The sequence below is a fragment of the Tauraco erythrolophus genome, chromosome 5, assembly GCF_009769465.1.
Source record: "Tauraco erythrolophus isolate bTauEry1 chromosome 5, bTauEry1.pri, whole genome shotgun sequence".
In the NCBI taxonomy this organism is placed as follows: Eukaryota; Metazoa; Chordata; class Aves; order Musophagiformes; family Musophagidae; genus Tauraco; species Tauraco erythrolophus.
This window is the reverse complement of record NC_141469.1, coordinates 15,376,912-15,403,394: the sequence shown is the minus strand read 5'-3', so window position 1 is coordinate 15,403,394 and position 26,483 is coordinate 15,376,912. Positions and strand designations below refer to the sequence as shown.

At 37.0% G+C, this 26,483-nt stretch overlaps 1 protein-coding gene across 1 annotated transcript in view; it reads right to left on the bottom strand.

Moving 5' to 3' along the window:
* The window catches only part of HHIP (hedgehog interacting protein), a 73,646-nt gene that overhangs the window by 5,617 nt on the left and 41,546 nt on the right, over positions 1-26,483 (bottom strand). The window contains exons 5-11 of the mRNA XM_086611971.1: positions 13,909-14,060; positions 13,298-13,471; positions 11,807-11,950; positions 10,788-10,909; positions 8,337-8,460; positions 7,767-7,897; positions 7,076-7,157 (exon numbers count right to left, since the gene is read on the bottom strand). Coding sequence (XP_086468097.1) covers positions 7,076-7,157; positions 7,767-7,897; positions 8,337-8,460; positions 10,788-10,909; positions 11,807-11,950; positions 13,298-13,471; positions 13,909-14,060 — 929 coding nt within the window. The remainder of the gene's footprint in view (positions 1-7,075; positions 7,158-7,766; positions 7,898-8,336; positions 8,461-10,787; positions 10,910-11,806; positions 11,951-13,297; positions 13,472-13,908; positions 14,061-26,483) is intronic.

Sequence of the window (26,483 nt, the reverse complement as noted above, 5' to 3'; positions counted from 1 at the left end):
GAGGGGAATAGATGGAGCTACACTGTGGGCTGGAGAGAATATTTTTGCTTGTCTCCCTCAATCTATAAAACTCTAAAGGGTACAGCTTGATTACTCTTACAGTAAGCACTATTTGGTCCGCAGAAAGTCAGCCAAAAATGTAGCTGATAATGGCTATTTATACGGTCTGTACAATTCTAGTTATCTTAAAGAGCTGTTCATATATACAGTACAGTACAGTATATCTTGCTTGTTAAAACATGCTTTCATGAAACTGTGTAACAACTCTGAATGTATGGAACATGGAGGAGAAGTTGTACTGGGGGCTGGGGCCCTCGCTGGGTCCCTTTGCTGATGTGTGCAGTGAGCTGGGAATTCTTGACTACGATGTGTAAAATGTTTTCTGCTGCATTACTGTAGCTGGTATAAGAAAGCAGCCTCTACTGTTAGTTTAGAGGCTTATAAAACTCTAGCATGCTTTAATAGATTACAACTCATCTTGGAACTGCTTAGGATTTCATGCTTTCTTTAGTGCATCTCTTCACAGTCCCACTAAATGCACAGGGTAATTTAGTTGCTATATGCACTAGCCTGTAACTGGGACATACATAAATCAATGCAAATGGAGGGTCAGATTCACCAGTAACACAATGGTACCGAGCAGAAAACAACTTCCCTGTCGTGCCTTTGACACGTTATCAAAAATCTCTACTTTCCCTAACTAAAGTGAGAAAAAACTCAGACAAAATTCCTGGATGTTCAAATTCAAACAAGAGACATGGCCGTAGAAATCCTGATTGTGGTGCAAAATATATGGAAAGAATGTTATGCTTCAATTAACTGCAAACAAGATATTAGGTATTAGAATGATTCTTAAGTATATCACCAAAATTTGTGCATTAGTTGTTTGGTTTTTTTCCTTTATAAGGGAAAACGTCAAGGAAAAATAATTTTGGTTCACTACTTGTCATAGACTAAATTTACTACTTGTCATAGAATAAATATAGCATCTCTTCAGGTACAGCTTCTAAAATTAAAAAATATACCTTTAGTCTTGGGAGAGATGCCAAAAGCTCGTTACTTGTCTCCAGATTTACTACATGGGAATAATGTGGAAAAAACTCACGGCTTTTAAGATTTAAACTCAGCAGCATATCAAATTTATTCTTATATGGTATACTTGTTCATGACCTCTAGTCTTAAGAAATTCTGTCATGTTTGAAAACTAGTCCCTAGTGAAGCCTGTATCAATGTTAATAGCTAAGAGGTCAATGCAACTGCTAAACAGTTTGTATTACTGTCAGGGTGGTCATGAAAACAACACCTGCTGCATGAGCACTTGGCAGCTGGGTCAACAGGCACTGTGGGAATTTATCAATTTAGGGGGCCACTTGCATAACACTTTGACTGATGAATTGGGAAAGACTGGCTTACTGGGCTAAAGCTGCTCTATTATGTATGACTTTCTTTAGGATGGCAGAGGCTTCCTGCAGGCTCCAGAAAATAAGCGAAAGATAAACTGAGCTGTTTTTTCCTTATAAAGTGATAAAAAGTGAGAACTCCGTAACAGCCAATGCTAGAAAGACTAAAAAAAAAGGAAAAAAAAAATCCCAAACCAAAACAAAAACTTTTACAGTCAGTGAGCTGTGATGTGATTGAAAAAAAATCCTTAGATTTTTCCATCGCGGTTACAAAGGAGTTTTTGTGAAGTACTTCTGTAAAGTGAAACTCTCTAGACTGGTATTCGCAAAAAGCTCTAATTTCTCTTTAGTGTCTCTTATGGGAATAGTAACTGCATGTGGGTTGGTAAATGAGATAAGAATTTTGCATGCTCCGGCTAAACTAAACATAATTAGACATTAATTCTGGCTTTCCATTCCCTCAAATGACTTAAGGGATAGTAACTTTCTGAACAGAAAGAAATCATATGGCCCACCTGGGTTGGTGAGAGCATTCACCAACAAAATTGGCTCATTCTACAGAGACTTTCCAGTAGTAGCTTCAGAGTATATCTATAACCCATCAGAACTCTGTATCTTGATGCAGATCAGTCTCATACCACATGCTTTTGCGTTTCCATTTCCATAGTAATTAAAGTCTTCAAGAGGGCTACACTTTCATAAGTGCTATTCTTCTATCATACCATCAAACACTCTTGACTCATACTAAAAAATAAAATCACCAATGTTTTTGTAAAGGGCCCGAACAATGTCAAAATAAGGTATGACCTAGATATTGTCCCTTAGTGCCTGAAATCAGTCTGTTTGGAAATACTCTCCCATAGTGGAAATCCCAGAAGGTGATGATGGAAAGGATGATAAGTGGAATTACATACTCTGGAAGGGCATGAAAGAGGAGTGAGATGGTTTGAATCAAGTTCAAGTTTCAATCCAACAGAAAGCAGCTATTCCAGCTGTTGATATGAAACATATTGAAATCCAGATCTATCAGGTGTTACAAAGAGAGGAAGAGGAAGTTTTTGTATGTGCGCAAAGACACTCAAGCTCTACCCTCTTTCTTAAAAATCACCTGCTGGTTCCAGTGAGCCATCCTGGTCAAAAGAATTATTCGTCCTCTCCGGAATCATGGAATGAACAGTGACAAACACTTAAAAAAAAACTTCACAGGGAAAACAGCACTGTGTGACTGCCCTATAAACTTTTCTGGATTTAGTCTGATTTTTAAAATGGAAGTCTTTTGCATTGTCCGTCAGTTTGAGTACTCTTCTCTGAATCTCTTTAATTTTTTCTATAATTTGCTTAGCGATAAAAGTGATCATAATAGAAATATTCTAAAAGAAGACTTACAAAGCCACATTATGGCTGTTCTGCAACCTTCCAAAGTTTATTTTCCTACTTGGTCTGTCCCTGTCTACGGTTTTCAAAGAACAGCTGGTAATAATGTTTAAATTACAGCTGATATGAATCTGTCAACAGATATTTCTTATTTAAAGATGCTTTTTTAGTATTACCTACAGCTGATTTTCTCCTCTCATCGTTCTAGAAAATTATTACTTTTTCTTTTCTAATAGGTTTCTCTCCTTTGTTGCTGACTAACTAGAATATTTGGACCTATACACATTTTCTGTATCAGTGTTTACCTAGTTATTTTTCCTATGCATTCATCAATGTTTTTGTGATTTATGTCAGTATGTATTTGTAGAAAGAGAAAGAGAGACAGAAAAATTATAAAACAGAAAGTAGAAAAATAGAAAATAAAAAAGTTTTTTGGTCAGAAAGACAATTTATAAAATGCTGGCACTAGTCTTCAGGACATCTGACTAACTCTACCTTTTATTTGAGATGTATGTAAGTCTCTCTCCCTATATTTTCTCATTAGTTCCTCCTAACCCTGGAAAGTAGTTAACTTGTCATAACATTTTTATAGCCATCAAAGAATAGCTATATTTTCTAGAGGCACAGTTTTGACTTAATAAATTCTTCTTCTGTCTGCTATGTTATCTGATTTGCCTAATGCTGGTTTTATGTGTTTGTAATTCTTTGGGTTCCCCACATCTCCTCCAATCTCACAGCTAAACACGCTGTTACCTATACTCCCGACTCTGCTCAGTTTTGGTAATAGGTAGTATGTGTGTATTTTGCAGCGCCTCACATACTTGTTTTTTACATTCATTTTTAACTTTTCTGTTTCGGATTTATCATTTCATTGTCTAAGAGCTCCCAAGTACTAATGTATCATTATAGCAACCTTGTTACAAAGAGAAGCATTATTTAATTCTGTGCTTTTCATGTGAGGCTGTTTAGTTATTGACATGAAGTATTCGGAGGAACTGAACAAAAGTTTTCTGTGGTACCTTGAATTCTATGTTTCAAACTGCCTTGATGATGGAGGGGTTCAGAACCTCTGTGTTGATCATATTTATCAGTTTGTCACACATCACCTCAGTTTAACAGCTCACTTTTGTTACATGGGAAGGACTGTTTTAGGATAGGACTTTTCCATTGCTGATTATTGAAGACTACTGCAAAGGGTTCTCTGGATTGTCCTCATCCTCTGATCTTCTAATTTTTTTTTTTACCTGCCTACTTCTTCTATTTTTTTTTTTTTCTACTGCTAGCAATATTCAAGTAGTAGGTTTCTTTCTTAAGCTTTATTTGAGACAAGGAAATCAGAGTCAGAGATGCTTGCTTCCCTGTTAGCATCACATACTGTTAGGCTTGCATTTTTGGTATTGCTGTTGACTGTTTAAGACCAGAAGAAACCAAACCCTGCATCTTCATGTAACATTTAGTATTTAGAATAAAGGAATAATTTCATAAGCTTGCAGCAACTTATGAGTTACCACTAGAAGATTGGCTTTTGCATGAAGTTATTAATTTCCAGCAAGGGGCTACCACAAGGAATAATAATATTGTTCTTTTACACTGCTCCATGCATTTGCTCTGCAAATTGATGAGTCTTCCAGGGGCCACCCCTCACAGGGTTTTGTTAGTAAGTAACGAATTTCTAACATGTGACAAATCAATATTTTGATGACTTTATACCTGATGCTCATAACCCACCTGTAGCATCTTTATTTTGTGTTCTAGAAAGCTTACTGTGCTAGAGTTTATGCCCATATTTCACATATTTGTATGGCACATACCATGGGGAAGACATTAAAAGGAGCAACAAAATATTAGCATGCAAAAAAATATTAGCATGTGAATAACAATATTTTATTAATAAAGCTTTACGTGAACATTTGCCAAAGCCATGGAATTTTTAAATTGTTTGCATGTGTAATGTGAAATTAGCATGAAATAGTAAATAAAGCTGTGGTGGTAACTCATTATCTTTTGTGGTAGTAACTCATTATCTTTCACTTAAAAGCCTGCAATGGTGTGAGATTGAAAAAGAACAAAACTCAAAACTTCGCCTGAATGAAAATTATCCCATGTTTCTAAACAGTGTTACCAAAAACCGTATCCCTTTGCCACAGTCTGCTTAATTTCAACTGTGTGCCAATTTACAAAAGTATTTTATAGTTTTCTGGTTACTTTCACCAGTAACCAAACACAGTCTTGACCCTTTTCCATGCATGAAAACAGCCAACCGTGAGGGCAGCAATGGGAGGTCTGGCCTTTCAGGTATGTCAGCTGAAGACCACCCTACTGGAAGAGGTAACAAGAACAAAAAGCCGAGGTCAAACAAGGCAGCCCCATGTAATTAGATACTAATAGTGGATTTAGGGTGTAAAATTCACTTAAAACCATACACCAACAGACTAAACAATCCCAGTAAGAATGGCAAGTTTTGTTCTAAAACAATGTTTTTAATACCAGAAAGTGTAAATAAAACATACATCATAATCTTGACTGACAGACTGCACTAACCTACAGTAACATCTGCTTCCAAATTGTTTGCTATAGGTTTGAGATAGTATAATTATAAAAAACTGACACTCTACTGTAACTTACAGTACAGTGTGCATCAGGTTAATGGATTTATTATTGAATTAACTTATTGTCACAAAAACAATTTTTAGAATTTAAATTCTGGCAAGAAAGTAAATTCCTCTCTTAAACAGTCAACAGCAATACCAAAAATGCAAGCCTAACAGTATGTGATGCTAATGGGGAAGCAAGCTGAAGTAGATGCTGAACAAATAGGCAGTTACTTTTGCAGGGTATGATGGAGTCAAGGTAATTAATACAATAAACTTAATTTCTGTTGGCCGTTTCATTTGGTGTTAATTGCTGATGCTTTTGCAGGGCGGACGTGGTACCTTTACATGCCACAGACGGGGTCTGATAGAGCAGCAAGATCCATCGTGAAGAAAATGGTATTCCTCCAGCTAAAGTGAGTATTTGCTAGTCGTCTTCTTTTATTGCTGCTGGGGCCTCTGGGCCACTTTGGGAACTAGCTTTTTGCAGTCTTTCTAGATTCTCTAATATTTTCATAGCTCTAGCTGCTCTGCAAAGAACCTGAAAGCGATCACATCTCAAGAAACTCTGGTTTGATAATTTTCATTTATCCTCATTTTACAACTGATAAATTAGTCTAAATAATCACAGAATCATAGAATGGCATAGGCTGGAAGGGACCTCAGAGATCATCTAATCCAACCTCCCTGTCATGGGCAGGGACGCCTCTCAACTAGACCAGGCTACTCAAGGCTCCGTCCAACCTGGCCAATCATATTAATTCTGTATCTTATAAATCATTTGAGTGAGATTTATAAGCCTTTTGGAAAAAGTGCTTTAATGTTAAAGAATTTGGTGTATTTTTGGCACACAGAAGGTTTCCTTCCTTGGTGCTCCAAACCTCCCCAGGGAGAGACAGGTAAATGCAGGGGTATAGAAGGATATTGAAAACTACTGAAGAGTGAAAATTCAAACCTACTGAGAATTCAGTTGTCTGTATTCTCCGTTGGTGGTATCTCCTATGCAACAGAAGAGATGTTTGGGAAAGACTGAATTTGTCCCTCAGAGATGATGGCAAAACTGAAATTGAGGAAGTGAGACTGGAACTGACCAGGGATGGCTTGTCCGCTAGCTAGTACTGTCAAATTATCTTCTGTAGTAGCTTTTCAGTGTACAGGGTAGGTATTGTCAGCCAGTACTAACCTTTTGAGCCAGCTCCTCTTGTGCGCTGTCCCACTGCAATGGCAGGTGAGAAAGCAGCAGCACTGGGGAGAATTCCAGCATCTGCCTTCCACTGATGCTGCGTAACCTCTGCGATACCTACAAGTCACTTGGCTGCAGAACTACCAGGAGCACCTGTACTGGTCCATATGGTTCCACATTAAATATGTCTACACTTCCTTGAAAAGATGCAAAGAATGTGAATCCGGGTGAGAAAGTGGGCAACGTTTAGCATAATGTCGAAGAGTAAAAGTTTCCAGAAGTTAGTGTGGGTTACACCTCTGTTGTGCTGACATTGATTTTCTGTAAGACAGTGATTACTTTCAGTGAATCTGTTCTGCTTGTTGCTGACGGTACATTTGCTTTTAGGAAGCCCCTGCACTGAGAATTTCTCTTCTTATTGAATGTTAGTGTTGCATAATTCAGCTACGTGAAAAGAACTGCATTCACCTTTTGGTTTCTAACCTGTTGAAGGGAAGGCTGATCTTAGTGAGAAATGCGATGCTCACCTTTTTGGGTCGATGATCTTGTAGAGTTTTCCGCTGTGAGGCTGTGTCATACTTTTACTGCTTGACAATATGTAAATCTCACCTGTTAAGGAAACGAACACAATGAATTAGTTCTCCTTTCCTAAAATGTCAAATGCATGACTTTTGTGATCTAGCCATATTTGCAAGATAAGATTAAAAAAACTTCGGAAGAAACATTCATCACTGAAATATGTAACAGAATCATTGCTATTTTAAAAATTTAAATAAGCACTTTCCCAAATTGATGCTAAAATGGGAAAGATACTTTATCATGAACTTTTTTTGTTTTGTATTGTACAGAGTTGGTTAAAAAAAACAAAATTGGGGAGGAAGGGAGAAGAGGGGATTGCTCTTGTAATATCTTTGCCCTTTAAGTCTGTAAGGTTGGAAATAAAAGCAAGTATATGACACATTGTGTTGTAGTGAGTGACACAGTTGACAGAATGTGAGAGACACTAAGGACTTTTGCCCCTTCCAACAACCCCTTCTCTTCGCCGTCCTTCTTACAAGGCTGCTAAGGTGTAGCGGAGATCAGCGTAGACAGCTTTGACAAAGGAAAGATAGCTTTTAGATTTCTTCTTTTTAAACATTTACTATGATTTTGAATAGTTCAGCAGGCATTACCAATAAGACTTATGATTTAATAACATTTTTATTTTTTTCTATTTACCTAATTCGTCTTCACCAAATCCCAAGACAGGGCCTGAAAAGAAACCTCTACATGAACCAGTGTTGCCAAGACAGAGGGGTTTCTCTTGCCACTGTTTGGTTGCAGGACTCTGTTGCAGCGTTAAAAAATTTCTATATTCAAAAACACATAAAGCAAATTGTTATATTACATTTTGAATAGACGGTTTTCACTATCCAGATAAATAAGTAAACACTTGCTGCAAGTAGCTCCATAGATATATCCGTGCAGTTCATCATCTTATGATTTATTCTCATCATAATGTAAATGATGGGAAAGTGTTTGTAGAACTAAAATCTTAAGAATGCCATGACGTGTGTGTCTTTGTCTTTACTTTTTTCCCAAGGATCAGATATGTTACATATGTCCCCATTCATTAGAAGGCTGTGTTATTTTATTTCCAAATCTAGAATTTAATCCACATTGTCACACCACTGAATTGGCACAGTGACACAATATACAAGACTTCTGGTGTTCCTTTATACAGGAAGCTCCACAACTAAATATACCTTACATGCATTTTTGTGTAAGAGTGAGTTATAAGAAACCTACCCATTGCGGTCTCCAAATACGTAACTTCCATAGAGTCTTTCAGACTGGCAGCCTCGATAGACAAATCCACCAACCAAGGATCCACTGCTGAATGGTTTGAATTCTAAAAGTGAAGGCTCACTTTCTAAAAAGGAACTACCGTAGCATTAGATCATAGGCAGTTTCATATTTTGATTCACATTTATGAAAATGTTATTACTTCAAGAAAAGAGGTTAATTCCTTTTAAACATTCCTCAAAATTCAAGATGTGCTGCTGGAAATGCACCATTTAAAAAGTCAGAAAATGACAACAAAAGCTGTTTGTGAAACAATCAGTTAGGGATTTAGATAGGAGAGGCTATAATTGCTTTCTTCCATGTGCAGAGACTGGGAGAATAAAACTATATAAGGATTAGGTTGGACTTTCACTGAAGTTGATGCGATTAACTTTAAAGTGTCAATACGTTCTGCAGAATGGATCTCTTAATCTTCAGGAATACAATTATACACCCTTCACTGTAAAGTCCTTCCAGTATCTAAAAGCAGGAATGCACTGATTTTCAGCAGAACTTGTTTTCAAAACCATTAAATGTTCTGAGAAACTCTTTCAAAATCACAGTTTTAAACTCAGTGTGTGTGTTAAGTCCCATAAACCACTAGTATTGCTGGCGATAGCTTCTCATGGTAATTTATTTTATGCTGCTGTTGTAGTTGCAGTTCCTACACATCCTTTTTCCCTTTTCTACAAAACTGCAGACTTTAGTTATATCAAATAATGTCTTCAAGGAAATTTCAGTGTAGATGTTGCTATTCATGCAATCAAATACTGCTCAGGGTAAATGTAGGCTCAACTTGACAGGCTAACTGCACAATTTTTAATTAAAGCCACAGCCAATAGTCCTTTTTGTTTTATAGGAACTTTTTTTTTTTTTTTAGTTGGGGGGTTATCTGCAAGTCTTTGGTAAATGAATTTCCTAGATTATTCTACAGAAGTAAAAGCTGAAATTTTATCTGGGAGAAAAGGATGATGAGCACTTTTTATTGAATCAAGTGTTCCACAGCCTAGTATTACTATTGGCAGGCTGTTCTGGATAGACACAATATTGCTTAGTTTACTTTGCAGTGAAGATTCAGTCAAAATTCCATTGGAGCAGTGGTTTACCAAATATTATTCTTTGGTTTGGCTTTTATAAAATGAACACAGAAAATACATGCAAGAACTAAAGTAGAACAATTGCATTACACTATTGTGTACCATTGTACAGAACAGCTGCTTTGCTTTTATGTAAAGTACAGGTGGGAGAACTAGAGATGTGGATAAAATCAGAAAATGCTACAGTCCGGGAGATGGACCAGTTCTTGATGCCTTTACACACCTTTGGCGTTTATCACCTTAACACCATGAATTTACGAGGTGCTAAATCATAGAATCATAGAATGGTTAGGGCTGGAAGGGACCTTCAAAGGTCATCTAGTCCAAGCCCCCTGCAAGGAACAGGGATATCTCCAACTAGATCAGGTTGCTCAGGGCCTCATCCAACCTGGCCTTGAACGTCTCCAGGGATGGAGCATCCACCACCTCTCTGGGCAACCTGTTCCAGTGTTCTACAACTCTCATGGTAAAAAATTTTTTCCTAATATCCAACCTGAATCTACCTCCCTCTATTTTAAAACCATTACCCCTTGTCCTATCACAGCTGGCCCTCCTGAACAGCCTAAATGGTCAACCAAGGCAGGTGATAGCTCAGAGTAACTGTCACCTGGCTCGCCTGAACTAGCAAGTGATCTTAGCGAGCAGGAGTTAAATATTAAACTAAAATTGTGACTGACAATCATATTGATTCAGAAAGCACAAGAAACACTAAAATTTTAAGACCCTAATTGAGTACATTTATCTTTTTGCAATCTAGTCTAAACTAGTTGTTTATTATGAAGTAGTAGCATAATGCATTTTTCTAAGTTTTTAATTTTTAGTAACATTTAAACAGAGCTCAGTCATTTCTCTCTTTAGTTGTGGTCTGTTGCTGTCAATCTCACTTTTTCCATTATAGAAGGCACATTACATGAGATTTCCATTCTATATCTTAAAAGGTTATTTGTGAATGGCTAAGCATACATTTTCATCACTTCCTGATATTCCAAAATATTTTCTTTATGAGCCATCATATGCATCAACAGTGTGATCTTTGAAAGACTAGCAACTGGCACATTTCTTAAATCTTATTTACATGATATTCTACAACAACAAGAACAAAGTTGAGTCATTTAAATTTTGTCTTTCATCTTTTTTCTGCTTGTACCATACTTTTCAAAAGTTCTGTCTTTTGTAGGTTACCTATCCTGTCCATGCAGTAGGTGACCTATCATGGCTGTACAGTCCTTTATTTATTTTTTTTTCTGCTTTCTATTTATTATTTCCCTGGGCATAGAAACTGACTGTTCCCAGTAGCTTTACCCTGGCTGGAACTTACCATAGTCTTTACCCTTTATTATTTGTAAGATTCTTGCTGAAGATCTGTTTTTTCCATTTGAATCTGAGCAAAGAATAGTTAAATTGAGATTTACATCTGTTGGGTGACGGTCCACAGCACATCTATAAAACAAAAAATATAAGAAAATCCATGAGATAGGTGAGCTCATAATGAATAATTCTCTACCAATAGTATGAAGCATCACGTTTTGAAGGATTATTGTTTCTTTGTGGTGCCTACTCATTTGAGGGACCTATTTCATACTGAAACAAAATATCTGAGAAGTGCGTGAGAGTTGTATACAAGGTATAATATGCCTTTTTATATGATGTAAAGTAAAACTGTTTTCTCCTAGTGATAAAATGTACTCTGCTCAATAGCACCTGAAATGAATAGTGCTTGAACGAAGCTAAATGAGTTGACTTACATGGTGGAAGAATTTTGGACTATTAAAAAGTCCAAGAATCAACTCCTTATCTGAACAACTTGACTTTCTGATTTTTTTCAAACCATGACTTTAAATGTCATTTCAGTACTACCACCCATCTAATATGCTGAATTATGTGTTGTTTAGTTAAAGCGTTGTTCTCCTCCTTGTTATTGTTTAGATATCACCAGATGTTCTCATTTGTTTTCCACATGCCTTTTTTTCTCAATCAAGATTCTAGTGCTCTAATTTCTCAGATTCCTATCTCAGCTCTACTTTACCAAGACTTTGATTTAGGTTCTCTTTTTCATAAAAGTAATACTTTTATTATTCATTAAAACAAAAAATCCTGTACTTTGCTTCTGTCATGTCAGTCTTGACTTGCAGTAGTTGTGCATTCTCTTCTCCTTCCCCTCTGCCAATGTACATTTGTTTCTAACTGCGACATATGTGTGGAGGTGGAGGAGCGGAAGTTTTAAGAAGTTCACGAGTGTCTGTATTGTTAAAGTTTTGTTACCCAACTGTGTAAAAGATTTCTGGTTGAAAACAGTATCTGCTCCAGAGAAATTCAGTTTAACTCTGGCTTACTTACCGGCCTGGGTTGTGTAGTCCATGTGCAAAAATCTCAGGAGGTTGGTTTGTGCTATTAAAATGTGGGTTGCTCCGTGGTATGGAATAAGGGACATTGCACAGGTCAGTATTTACGTCGAGGCGCAATACAGAACCTGTAAAATCACTGAGAAAGTCGGAGGATAAAATAATTGGGTTTTTAGAAGCATTTTGCTGGTAGATTTAATCCATATAATACTGCAGTGAACCAGCACAATAAACCACCCACTTTACTGAATAATTGCATCTAGATTGCTTTTATGGTACATGCAAGTACAAAGAATAGTAGCAGAACCTATCGAGGATTCAGTCTGGGCAATATGTTGCCTTGTCGTGTGCCTCCTAGAACACCTCTGACCATGCTGTTGGGAAGCAACACGATAACAAAAGCAACTTTCCATACATCAACATTGTTTTATGGCTTCAAACATAAGGCTGTTATCTCTCTTATACTGGATCTCCTCTAGAGTAACTATGGATATAATCACTGTGTAGTTACATAATGCTTTTTGCTAATACTTTGAATGCTTCTCTTGAATTCAATGATTTCTAGTCACAGTACAATCCAAAGATTATTTATACATTAATTAAAAAAAAAAAGTAATCGTATTGGTTGAATGGAGATGTTGGTATTTTTGGTAAAGAATCAGAACTCTGTTGTTACATGAAACAGGACAGAGTAAAATGTTTTTTTTACATTAATTATTGTGATGGAGGAAGGGAGGACAAGAATGTAGAAGGAGTACAATAGCATCAAAACTCTTTGCAAACATGAAAATCTTTCTTCATCATGAATCTGTTTCAGTCTCCCCTCATTTTACATTAATTTAAAATCAAGTATTAGACTTGCTCTGTGGTCTTGGTTTTAAGTACATCCTCACTGCAAAGGGCTATTCTGCTGAGCCAAAGAGGCCTTTGAGCACAGCAACTCCTTTTAGGTCTGTAAAAGCTCAGTACCACACTTTCTCTAAATTAAGGCAAATGTTACAACTCTAATAGAGCATAATGAAACAGAGGGAAAAATCAGGTTGAGAAAATTGTATAGGTAGAACCAAAGTAGGATTGCTTCATATGTTCTCTAGACATTTTCCTAGGTGATACAGTGTTGTTATTGACTCTGGTATGTGTTTGTAGACACTTTTTTAGAATGTTTGCTCAATAAAATTGTCTTGTTCATAGAATAATAGTTTGGGGGGGGAAAAAAAAAAGTCTTACCTGTGCTTAAATACAATTGCATCTACTGGTGAGGGCTCCAATATTTAAATGGTTTGATAGCACACAGCTAAAGAAGATGTATTTAAGCAGTAAGACTATTCTGAAAACCAGCAGTTTGCTAAACCCAGGCATTGAAAATACCGGGATTATACGGTAAAGATTTGTCCTGACAACAGCTGATCACTTTTATTTCTGACCCCAAATACTGTGCAAAACCAGAAGACAATAATAGCAGTCTATCCATTGGTAGTTTTTGTACCTTAAACCATCCATCTCTTCCATATCATCTAGAGTGATCATGCCATCTCCAAGAAAAATGTATAGGAAACCGTCTGGGCCAAACAGAAGCTGTCCTCCTAGATGTTTTCGATGTAGTTCTGCTACTTCTAAAAACACTCTTGCTGTTCTCATATCAACTTGGTGTGGATTTTTCCTGCAATATAAAGATATGAACACAGTTTTCACAGTTCACCATCATTGTTCTCTTTCTAAAAATAAACTCAAGTCATTCAAACTATACTTTAAGATGTGGATTTTGTAACTTGGTGGAAAAATGTCAAATAATTATTTCTGAGAAATTTCAATTTTCCAGCATTCACAAAAAACCATTTTGCTCCCTATATAAGAAGTAGGAAATAACTGTAATTAAAAAATGACAGAATAACTAAAAAAAGTCTTAAAAAGAGTAAACCAGTGTACTTGCTGGCATTCCAAAACTACTGTTTGAAATAAAATCAGCAATAATTTTTTCTGCAAGTGCCCAAGTATACACATTGTAAATCTGATAGTTCACTTTAGAAATGGGAAATGCTAAAATGAAAAGGTTGCTGAGAAATACAGATTTTGTGAATTTTACACTTCCACTGATACCTGGATACTGTGTACTCTACGACCCTAAGGATGTGGTCATGAGGTCCAATAGCCCACCGTTCTTGGTTGGTGGTATAAGACACATACAGCTTTCCATTTTTCTTGTAATTGGGATGGAATGCAAGGCTTAACAGTCCTCTTTCATCTCCTCCCTGCAGTCAAATGAAAAACACAAAGAATTGTGAAGTTAATTATGTTCTTTATTGTGTTTCAGCTGGAACCCAAAAAAAAAAAAGTTTCTTTCTTGTGGATAATCTTTGCCCAAACTCTTTTATTTCTTTCCTGACTACTGCACAAAAAGGATTATAAAACATTTCACTTTGGGGAACTCTTTAAGAGTTAGAACAAGACAATTGACTTACGTAGTTATCTATGCACAAGTCTCTTACGCCACTTTTGTCGAGTGATTTGTGTATGTAATCTTTGGGAAGCCATGAAGACAAGTTTAAGTGCTGTGAAGGATTCTTTGCTGGGTTACTAGGTTGCTTGTAATTCGTAGAAGACAAATAAAAAGGTCTATAATCAGCAGTCACTTCTAATCCAAGTATCCAAAACCTAAAACACAGTGCTGGCTGCCAACTCCCACTGTCTTGGCAATATGTTTAGAAAACAGTTAAATTGCTTGTGTAATATGTAAACCTTTGTTTTACCCTGGAGGCAGCAACATCAGTTGTCACAACTATGGTGGTCTGTTCATCATAGCTAGTATACTGTAGGTAATAAGCAGCCTTGGTCTCTGTGCAGAGAAACCATAGTTTTACATGTGGTCCTTCAACGGAAAGATTTTTGGTATTTTTAAAATAAAAATAGAAAAATCTCCAAACAACTTTCTTTTGTTATTACGTTTGCCACAAAGATTAGTACAGTTATATGTTAAGCATCAAATCCACGTAATGTACTGTGACAATGCAAATAGCCTGTGTGCTTAAATAGAAGGCAATTTTCTCTTCGGCTTCTAAAAATGTATGTGATATTACTATGCCTGAAATTGCAGTTGTATAAATGAAGACTAAAACTTAGATTAAGTTATTACTCTTGGGGTAATACAGGGGAGAGAAGCTGAGGCATAGAAAAATAGAGCACATAAGTAACAATACAAATTCAATTCATATATGTGATTATTCACAAGTTGCTGATAGTTGTTTTGGAGTTTAACTCGGGGTTTGCCAGCCTTTCAAAACTAGTGACTCTGTTGTAGACTCAAGTGCTCCAGCTCTGCACGCATAGGAGACAACGTTTTGCAACTCTAATCACACCCATGATAACTAATTATGAAATTTTAAATTGTAGGAGAGAATGAAGCTTTTAAAATGTATTTGCAATTCAGAGTGATGGATGAGCCTGTCTTCCTGTTGAAAGGTGTCCCACAAAAGGCCTAATTGGGAAAGTGCACAGCTTTAGTTTGTTGTAATTCAACATGATCGCCGTACTTCCTTTTTAATCATAACCACCAAAGAGAAACCTGAGTCAGAAATGGAGATGTAAATAGGTCAAGAGATTTCCAGACAGAGAGATTTGTACAATCAAATCTGGACCCTGCTAATTTAGAGGCAGCCAAAATTTGCTGGTTTGTTTGCTAGAAGAATTTAGTTTAAGGGGTTATCAGAGAGGTTAGTTTTGAAAGTCTAGCTAGAACTGCCAAATCAGTTGCAGTCATCATGGATGAAGGGACTGGTAATCTAGCTCTTTCTCCTTTACAAGCCAAAAATAATTCTGCAGCTGAGTCTGAACTGATTGTAGATATTATTGTATGAGCTTCTAAAGAGTTCTGACCAAGTTACTCTGATAAAGTCTGAAGCAACGGGAGGCAAATGAGTTGCTTTGGGAACAGTAAGGCATATTTCAGAGATTCCTGATGAATGATTCTGTCTGTTGTGCCCAGACAAAGACAGTCCTATTTCTTCTCCTGAGAGATGAGTTCAACTCATCTAAGGGCGCAGGAATGTCAATGAGTCACACTAGGCCTGCCATTCAAGGTGAGTTACTGAAAGTATTAGCAAGAAAAGATCTTTCTGTTACTAAGCTGAAGATATTATTTAGCACTTGATGTCATGGGAGCAGTCTCAGTGTGAAAGTGAAGTTGTTGAAAGCATCAACAGGTGACAATTAAATTAAGAGCTTTTAAAGAAGTACACATGAAGCAAGAATTTGACGAATGAAGTATGGGACCTGCAAGGTAGTAAGTATAGCAAGTTGTATTCATAGGATCAGGCCAGTATTTCTGCTAATTGCTGTCTTGAATGATTCTATTAGGCTGCAATATACTACTTACTTTGTTTGTAGAATGCATCTATTGCTTCCTGAAGAGTCATGCCACTTTCTGTTTTTCAAAGTGAGCCAGACACACTGTGTTCTAAAAAGTCTATTTACTCTTGAATTTAATAAAAACTATGTAAATATCATTCTAAGATACTGAAATCAGGGCAGCATCAAGCCATTAGTTGGCTTATGGTCAGTTAGAAATCCAGCTGGGTTTTTCCATACTTATTTTTTTGTGGTTTTGGAAAACAATTGTTCGTGTGTACTTTCAGCTTTATCGCTAACTGGCAAAGCTGTTGGTGCCACTTAAATCACTGCCACAACTTCCTTAGGTTTTGAAATGATCGCTATGGTGCCAGAAGGTATACAGTTTTCTGTAGCATTATCTCTCTCATGTTGTGGGGTAAATTGAGAGCTGTCCAGCAAAGTCCCTTACAAGAAGTCATTTTGGTACTGTCCAACTGAATAATTATGTACCAAATTTCAAATTTTCATATTTTCCCTGTAGAATAATCTTTACTTTCATTTTTTGTCAACGAACTTTTGATGTCTACTGTGAAACCAGCATCCCAGGCTTTATAGTCTTGTCTTGTAGATACCATGTGTCAAATATCTGTGTCTTTCTCTTGGCAACTTAATAACTTCTTGACATAATTTTCTTTTTAAATCTCCCCTTAGATGAAACCGGCACCCACAAACTGTAGATGACATAGTAGCTTGTATGAGATTCTGCACTACACAGTTTGATGGAATAACCTTTAACGTTTGTCAGTTGTATAAGGAAGGGTGAGAAGAATGAGACAAGTCTTTGTATTCCTTAGGGATGTCTGTTGAAGACAAAGAATGATGGTTGGCTGAAATGAGTGTTAATTACCTAAACATACTGTGGACTGGGGCCAATGTGACATCTCTATCGTAACTAAATCTGGAAGCTCACACTTCTGATGTCTGCCTGTGCAGCTCTTCAGCTTGAACGCTCCTATCTTCTACTCACAGTAACTGTGTGTTTTGCACAAGTACTACACTTGTTTCAAAACTTTTCCTTGGCCCAGATTATAACCTTCAGCTAAGGAGATCTGTGAAAGGAAAAACATTCCTTTAAAAACCAGTTTGGTCTAGTTTAGGACCACAAGCATGAAAATAATTTAATCAGAATTGTATTATCTTAAGTCAGTACAAAGCCAAGTAAAGATTAACTGTATGCATTAAACTTAAAAGTGTTTCTTGACTTTTCATTTTTAAGTGGTTGGTTAGGTACATTATGTGAGTTCTAAAAGTATATTACACCAGTAAGTGTTCTCAACTGAAGTATATTTTTAATATTTCTTTTTCCATTATAATTTCTGTTGTCGTATATTTACACTTGTAAAAATCTGAATCAACTGCACATGATCCACTTTGTATTTCGACTAACACTAAGAGAAGTAATTGTTGCAGTGAATTCTGGATTTTTATAGAAATGTGCTATTTTCACATAAGTGCTCCTTAGAAGTGGGCTCTACTTTCAATCTGTGTGTTTCCAAATGTACTCTAGTATATTTCTGATATTATATACAGAAGTATTTTTATAGTATTAGGGTATTATACCTTTTCTATAATGCAAAAACATATGCTGCAGTTATTTTTAAGACATGCTGCCATTTCATTACGTCCATATAGTAAATACAGAGAAATACATGGGAATGCCTTAACTGGTGGTGTTAACTATTTCATTTAAAACAGATCATACTGTAAGCATGACCCTTAATTACATAACCTTAATAGTAATTAATTTCAGTAAGCCAAACCAGACATGACCATTTACTTCCATTACTCTGTGGGGTTTAATAGTAAACAATATAGGTAGCAGATTCCGAGTTTTCCTTTAAAATTGATTTTACAATTCACTCACTCATATAAAATAGTAGTATTTATACTTAACAGCTTTTTCATCTGGACAATCCCACTGTCATGTTGGAAATGAATAGCAACCTCTTTTAAAAGGTATTGTGCTTAAAATATGTGTATTCAACGGTCATCTCTAACTTAAAATATTAACTCTAATGTAATGTCTCTATATCATTTGTTTTCATCTGTTATAGAGCAAATGCTGGGTAACTTGCTGAGGTAGTATGATCACCCTTAATTTAGTTTATTTCCTATGTAATAAATACCGTAACTAATATGCATTACCATGTGTTTGATCTTAAGTAGTTTTACTTGTAAAAAAACATGAGGGAAGGGGTCATGGAACATCTAAAATGTCTTATCAGGCAATACTAGATGAACTCTTCAGAAAGGGATTTCTAATTAGGAGATCCCAAAAGAACCTCTGCTTATTTGAACTTTCCTTTACCGGATCTTACTGTAGGGCTGAAGATCAATGTCAGGTATTTTTCTCAGCAGGAAGCGTTTGTTTAATCGACATGTTTTGGAAATTTGGCTCCAGCACAGGATAGAACTTGACTACAGCAGATAGTAGAAACCAGCAAAAGGTCTGCTGCAAGGGCACACCTTGCCTGTCAAAGCTGCATCGACAAGTTTGAGAGACACAGGGGGGAAGTGCCTCTGACAGGTGAAAGGGGACAACAAATACAGGATGAGAGAACCAGAAACTGATTGGGCTGTAGGTATGGTATAGGAATAGAGCTCCTATAGACCTTTTGGGTGTTAAGAGCTCTGCTATCTGAACATCTGTGAGGCCTGAGGCCTCTGGCAAGGGAAGAATTTGTAACATAAGACATTTACCTTAGGGAAAAAGAATTACACTGATGTCATGGCTCAGTATAATATGCATACGAGACCCTATCTCCAAAGCATTTCCTTTTTGCTGTTTTAGCTGCAAAGCTTCATTTTTTCCCCCTCGATTATAAAGGGCTTTGCCCTTATCTAAGGATTTTTAAAAAACATTTTCAATATTTTTTACTGATTTTAACAAATGAACTATTTTAATACTTCAGTTAAAAATAAGATACAGGAATGCTTTACAATTAAATTTATACAGGAGAAGTACTTAGAGGGTGATACTCTTACATGGAATTTAAGCACAAATCCTGCTGACATTAGAGATGATTTTGTTCAGTTAGGTGCAGGGCAGGATTTGGTTGAAAATCATTGATGGCCAAAGTGCACCCATCACAAAGTTGTCTACTCTGATGTTTGCAGTGATATTTAAATGCTCAATTTTTACAGGACAACTGAACTCACAAAAAAGTAATGACATCTCACTCCTTTAGTGCCCAGTGGGTCTAAAAGTCCTCTCTGTCAGAAGGTAGTAAGAAGGTGATTGGTAAGACCAGTTCTGCGTGGATTTTGAATGGAGCTTCTCTGTACTTGGGGAAAAGTCAGAGTACCTGTTCACAGGAATTTGACACACATATTTATTATGCAGCATAGTTTTCCTGCAAAAGAACTCCGGTGTGGCCATAACTTGAAGAGAAATAATTCAAAATGATTTGAAATCTAAATACAGCACTGGAACTTAAAACCTAATTCTTTTTTTCTTCTTATTTCTGTTGGAGCAAAGACAAAATTTTGACATGGCCTTGATCATTTTTTCTTTCCTTACCTTCATAGTCCTTTGAAGATACCAGTCACTAAATATAGGACCTTTCACTTCTAGTCCTAGTCTTCTGTACTTATTTTAATTCCTCAACTCCAGATTTTGCTGTTCTGCTGGGCAAGTCTTTAGTTTAATCCAAATGACAATCCTCATCCCCTGATAATACAACTTTCTTCCCGTCCTCCTAAAGAAAGTATATGAAACTTATAAATGCAGATACCAACCCAACACAAACCCACAGCTTGCCTCCATCACACTCTTCTAGTAAGACATGAATCCTGATTTGACAGCTCTCCAAATTATTGGTTAGAAGCAGCTAAAAGCTTTGAGACTGCCAAGAGCCAGCCAATAATTGAGAGGTTTTGGGCAGAGTGACATACGCCTGTGAGTGTGCTTGCAAGGAGGTGGCCGTGAGCCCATGTGAGGTCTGCATCTGGACCGAGAAACTTTATGTACTGCACTACTTTAGGAGAATTGGAATAACAGAAGACAGTGGAAATCAGTCCCGGAAGAGGGAGATTCAAATAAAGACCAGATGATTATTGCATTCAGCAAAGCTGGCTCAAGAAGGTGTGAATTACACACTTTCCTGCACCACAGAGGCCTCTTGAGCTGTAAGCAGCATTCATCCTCTGGGAACACAGGTGGTGATTCCACCTCTGTCCCCAGCTGGATTTATTTTCAAGGAAGCTTTACATTCCACCAGCAATTCAGTGAGTGGTTCACCAACGGAGGCCACTAAGGGAAGGTAAAAAATAAGCATGCTCCTTCTTATTTCCCTGGCATGCCTCCACTTTCTGGTCTTTATTTATTTATTCGGCATATCTGCTCTCCAATATTTTGCTCTCCAGCATTCATCCACTATAGACTGTCTTCTCCTGACAGCTTTTCAGCTGCATTGGTTTGATTGTGTCGTAGAATTTGCCTTCTAGGAAAGCGAGAAAGCTTCCTAAAAGTGAATGAGAATGCAGTAAGTGCTAAGAAATTTGCTGACCATGAAAATCCTTCGCTAGTAGGGAGAGTAGACTTCATGACGTTTGTATTTTTTCTCCTTCTTTCTGTTGCTTTTAAGCTTCACCCACCTTTCCATGCCACTTCTGTGATAAAGGCAGATTTTACAACTCTCTTTCAGTGGGCAGTCCAATCAAGTTGGCTCAGATGATACCCCAAAGAGAAGAGACTACATTACATTAACATTCACAAATACATGACATGATGACAAGAGACTAAGAATCCCTTTTTCATTCACCAAAACCGTGACTTTACCTCTTTCAATCAAGAATGATTTTTTTTTAAACTTAGACCCTATTTTAATGCTAACTAGCATTACTCTTCTGTAAACACACAAACAATATAAATTAATCTTATTAGTGATTTACTGTTCTACTAGTGCTCTAATTTGACTGTGGTCCTCTCAGACAGCTACTCTGATTTTCCCATGGTGTCATTCCTGGACTATGTATATAAAACTTATCTTTATTTTTCAGTAGCGTGTTTCATAAAATTTTTCTTTTTGTTTAAAATACAGATCTAATGGCAGAGAGTTGTCAAAAGAGTTTAGGAATTATAATTCAATATATAAGTTGCTTTTATATGGCATGACATTTCAGCCAATCACTGCCGCTTTTGTCATTGCTAAAGATAAAAATATGCTACGGAAAAATAAAAATCTTACTATGGTGCAAAGATCTCCCTGGGCTGCTAAATTAAGGCTTTTCATAAATGTCCACTATAAAATGAGCTGTAAGACTTTTTGTGCTGAGAGATGGAAAAAAAAGAGGATATATGGTGACACATAGCAAATTTGACAGTGCTTATGTAAAACGAACCAACCTACAACAAATTCTATACTCCGATAATTGAAAACAAATTCATGCTGTTTTACCGTGACCACTTTATATGGAAATTTAGGGATATAATTCAGAACAGAATAACAGTAATTATCATACTCTCTGCATTAAATTAAAACCAGAAATGTTGATTTGTCTAATTGTAGGCATTAAAAAATAACTAGTTTCAAAAAAGGGAGATGCAAATGGAAGGATGCCCTGATGACATTACTCTGTCTTACCCACAATTCTGCCTTTCTCCTTTGGCGCTCAGTAGTGAACTGTTGTCCATTAAAGCAGATACTTTTTCTGGTTGCAAGGGGAATGCTGCATTCACGTGAGCTATGTATTTAAATGTTGTGGGGTAGGGGAGAGAGCAGCAAACCACACCCAGCTTGAAGAAGAAAAGCTACAGATTTCCACTTAGATTGGTCCCCGTGTCTTTTCTGTTGGCTGTACGCTGATGGATATTAAAACTTGCTCCGCAAGTGCTACAAGTAAGTTGCTAGCAGTCTGCATCTTGCCAAAAAACAACAAAAAAAGCACACCTTAAACAGGATACTTTTTGCCAGAAGGTAATAAAGGACTAGAGGCGCTTCATTCAGTCCACACCATCTGTGTTTCTTCCCCAAGCATTACTATGGTAATCATTCATGTTTGCAACATAACCTGCGTTAAGCTGTGGGCCTTGTGAGCCTGGCTCTGTCACTAAGAGAAGAGTGAGTTCAGTGGCTTATCAAAATGATACTCATCTTCACTGTAAAATATAAAGGTACTCTTGTTCACTGAAGGTTATTTCTTTAGCAGATTTCTAGCTTTAGTCATTAAGGCTCTGAAGGTACTTGGCAGAGGTTGCAAAGTGTTTTCTGCAAGATATTTCAAATCACCTTTTCTTCTTATTTTAAGAAACTGGAAAATCATATTATCTGGATGGTTTTTGGTAGAGGAGTAGGAGACAATTTAGAAAGATAGAAGTTCAGGTGACATAAAAACATAGGACAGAGACAGGAAGCATATGGAAGGTTAACTCATTGATGCTTATATTCCACCTGTCATATCACCTTGTCTGGGCTTCTCTCCTGAAGGCAGAGCCACCGTGTAGAGTGTGAGGCTTGCCTGCAGGCACCGAAAGACAGGAACACATCACCATTTTTCAGTTGCCAAAGAATGTGTGTGCAAATTCTAGAGATAAAGTAAATGCTGCTCTGTTCCCTAATATCCTAAGAACTTTCGGACTCTGAAATCTGGATGCACGGAGAGGCCTATTTCCACCTATATTTAGTGTCAACATGCAGCATAGTTTCGATAATGATGTGTCATATCTTCAAAGCAAATGCTGGTTGCGTATGTTGCTGGGTTTCTCAGTAGATGATTATGTTAAATGTAATAGGCAAAATCAGAATTTGTATGCTTAGAAGCTCTGTTAAGTATTCTTCAACATTTTACCAGCCGACATCCGATCTACTGGATGAAGGCTGGACAACTATGTTATGTCTCTTTACTCCAATTTTAAAATTGTTTATACCTATGTTCTTTGTCCATTCAATTGTTCCTAACAGTAAACAGTCTTGTTTTATTGGCACAAATGCAAACAGAAAATCAATTTAGAGGTCCAGCATCTGCTACTGAGTTTTAAGCTTCCACATGTGAACCTGAGCTTTGGAAGTTTATTTGTTATCCAAAATCAAACTGTTTGAAATAGAAGAACTGCACTTGTTGGAGTCCTGATACAAAAGCAGCTAGAAAAACCAGAAAATGCTATTATTGCATTTTTTTTCAGCAAAAACTGTGCATGCGTGTCACATTTCGAAACCTGGGTCAGAAACATGTTTAAGCACCAGTACCCTCACATTTCTGAAAAAGCACTGAACGGCAGCTGGGAAGAAAAAAGCGTTTGAATTCTCTGATACTGCCCAAGCGTTTTTCTCACTGGTACTTTGCCAGTCCCTCCAGCCTCACCGTGCCTCAGGAGCTGTGCAGCCCGAGGGCAGAAAGGCTAGGGTGCAACTTCTCTGCACTGCTGCAGTTAAGCAACAGCTTGGATTTCAAACAGTGACTCCAGTAATCAAATAATTTTATTTCTTTCAGTAAGTCTTAAAAAATATATATATCATTAAAAAGTGGTTTGCCAGCTACCTCAAAACAAGGAGTAAATAAATACAGAGAAATCCACATTTTTCCACTGACATTTTGCGAGCACCAGAGGAAGCTAAAATAATCAGGCATTTTTCTACTTGATCTCGTCTTTACCTCTCAACTAAAATGGTGAAAAAATACTAATAATTTGAAGAGAGACATGAATATTTTTATGAAATGTGCCAAGTGGAAAAACCAGGGTGGTGGAGGATATACGGTTTGCTCTTCATGACTAGAATCTGTATATAAGAGGAGAATGATGGCAATCCACAGCCGTGTTGACAATTCAGACATACAGGAAATACCCTTGTAGGAAACTAATACCATCTGGGTTTGGCCCAAGATGTGTGAATGAGAAATATGTTTCTTGTTGAGAATGCAAAGATAGTTTTGGACATTGCAAAGGAGGAATGCGTTAAGCATGCACAGTTATAAAAATGAAATAGGGTGAGGCATTGCATGCATATGGAATAATTAGAGGAATATGTTTGTGTGCGTCAATAGCTGATGCAGACTTAGAACTTCAGAATTCATTTGTCCTAAGACAACCAGTAAATTACTATGAAAAATGTCTTCAGTATAAATGGCCAGGAGCTTTCTGAATAAAGACGGTATTTGAAAATGCTGATTTGTCTAAGCCACTGTGTTTCCTGATAGAAAAGGAAGTTTGCTTGTGACATGTGTTTTGGGAAAAAAGTAAAATAGTTTTGAAATTGTTGAAACATCCAGTTCTAATATTTGTAAAATTGGGAATTTGGATTATTTCAGTGAGTTGTTTTCAGTTTAGAAATTAGTTTTAGTTAAAAGAATGTCAACACTGAAATGGAATATTTCATTTGGCCCTTCCTCAGAACCTTTCAGTCCACACTTGGTAAGAGTGTGTTTTCAAAATCTCAGAATATTCTCACTCCTCTCTATCCTGTTCTTGCATTAACTGTCTGAGATTTTAGTGTCTGTTCTTGGCATAGGAAGGCTCTCTGGTTTCTAACGAAGCCATTGCCAGCATTCTGAGGTTCCTGAGACTCGCTGCCTGCGGGATGGATTTTTGCCTCTCCCTTGACACCCTCATCTACTTGTGAAAGCCCTAGCAGTGCTGATTTTTCTGTTATTTGTGAGGCTAATGAATGCCTTGCATGGACAGGAAAAAGTTCCAGCCTCTCTTTTTGGTGCATATTTGACTTCTCCAGACTAGCCTTTAGTACTATCGTCCTTTCTCTAAGTTCAGGCTCTAAATGCTCTTTTAAAAGAAAATTACTGAGAAGATGAAAGGTTTGCTAGTCTTTCATGTCTGTCAAGATCCTGGATTAACCTTGTTCCAGGTTCAAAGACGCTCGTTATACAAATTACCAGTTCCTTAACTGAGCAATGCTCATATGATGACAGTAAACTGCCTGTTATTGTATCTTGGTCTTCATTTGTTTTTCAGCAGATTTTTGACATACCTGAACAGGACTACTCTTATCACTGCTAAACACTGTTGGAGACACTTATTTATGGAATCATAGAAACACAGAATGGTTTGGATTGGAAGGGCCCTTACAGCCATCTAGTTCCAACCCCCCTGCCGTGGGTAGGGACACCTTTCACTAGACCAGGTTGCTCATCCTTAGCCTTGAACACCTCCAGGGATGAGGCATCCACAACTTCTCTGGGCAACCTGTTCCAGTGACTCACCACCCTCATTGTAAACAATTTCTTCCTTTTATCTAATCTAAATCTACCCTCTTTCAGTTTAAAGCCATTGCCCCTCTCCAGTCCCTCTCCAGCTTTCTTGTAGGCCCCCTTTAGGTACTGGAAGACCTTTAACACCTACATGTACATTTAACATGTATTAATTATTTGAGTGCTTACCTAAAATGCACAATGCAAAAAAAGATGGAATATTAAAGTTGCCATTTTGATTCTTTCAGTTTCTATTTTTTTTTTTAGTATATATTCAGCGTGAAGAGCACCTGAGATCTTTGGACAGGATGATCAAAGTCTATTGAATCAAATGTTACTAATACACTAATGGCACACCATCGCCTATCTTTGATTGATGAATTACACTGAGATTGACATGAGCTATCTGAAGAAGCAGGCAGGCCAGAGGTATGAACAGCAGCCCGTTACAGTGTCCACTGCAACCGCAAGTTTGAGCAGATCATCAGTGCTGGGTTCTGTGCTTGCCACCTAATAGGCTATGAATATATGACTAGATGGTAAATCCATTCCTTGTCCTTTGAAAATGAATTATTAGTACCTCTTTCAGCTTCATTATAGAATCGTGTTATATTAGTTCGTCCTTTGCTAGGCTGTACACAAAGCATTGCCTTCATTTGCATCCACTGTGGAACGTGCACATCTGCCTTGCAGGTAAGAATTCATGACTGTGCAAGGCTTGAATTTTCCAAGCTGTTTATGCTTATGTGTTATGTGTACACTCACTACATACATATATCCAGCATTTAGGTGAACACTCATTTCCTTGTCTCTGTAGTTTAAATTCTCATCAAATTTAGTTCTCTTTTGTAGTCCCAAAAGCGGAACATGAGTTGATATAAACAGTGCAGACATGCCTGATTTGCATATCTTAAGACTTACATAAATGGTATTTGAACTACCTAAGAGAATTTGTCTTACAGTATAGAATAAGTTAATATTGTTATGCCTACAACGTTCAATTACACTGTTGGGGGAAAAAGAGTTTTGAAAAATGTGCATTTCATGTATGTGCCTGTGTTTTTTAAGGAACTCATTAAATTATGGTTGTACTACGCATTTTAAATATTGACATTTCTGAGTAGGGTTTAATTTTTATTCTGCCAAGC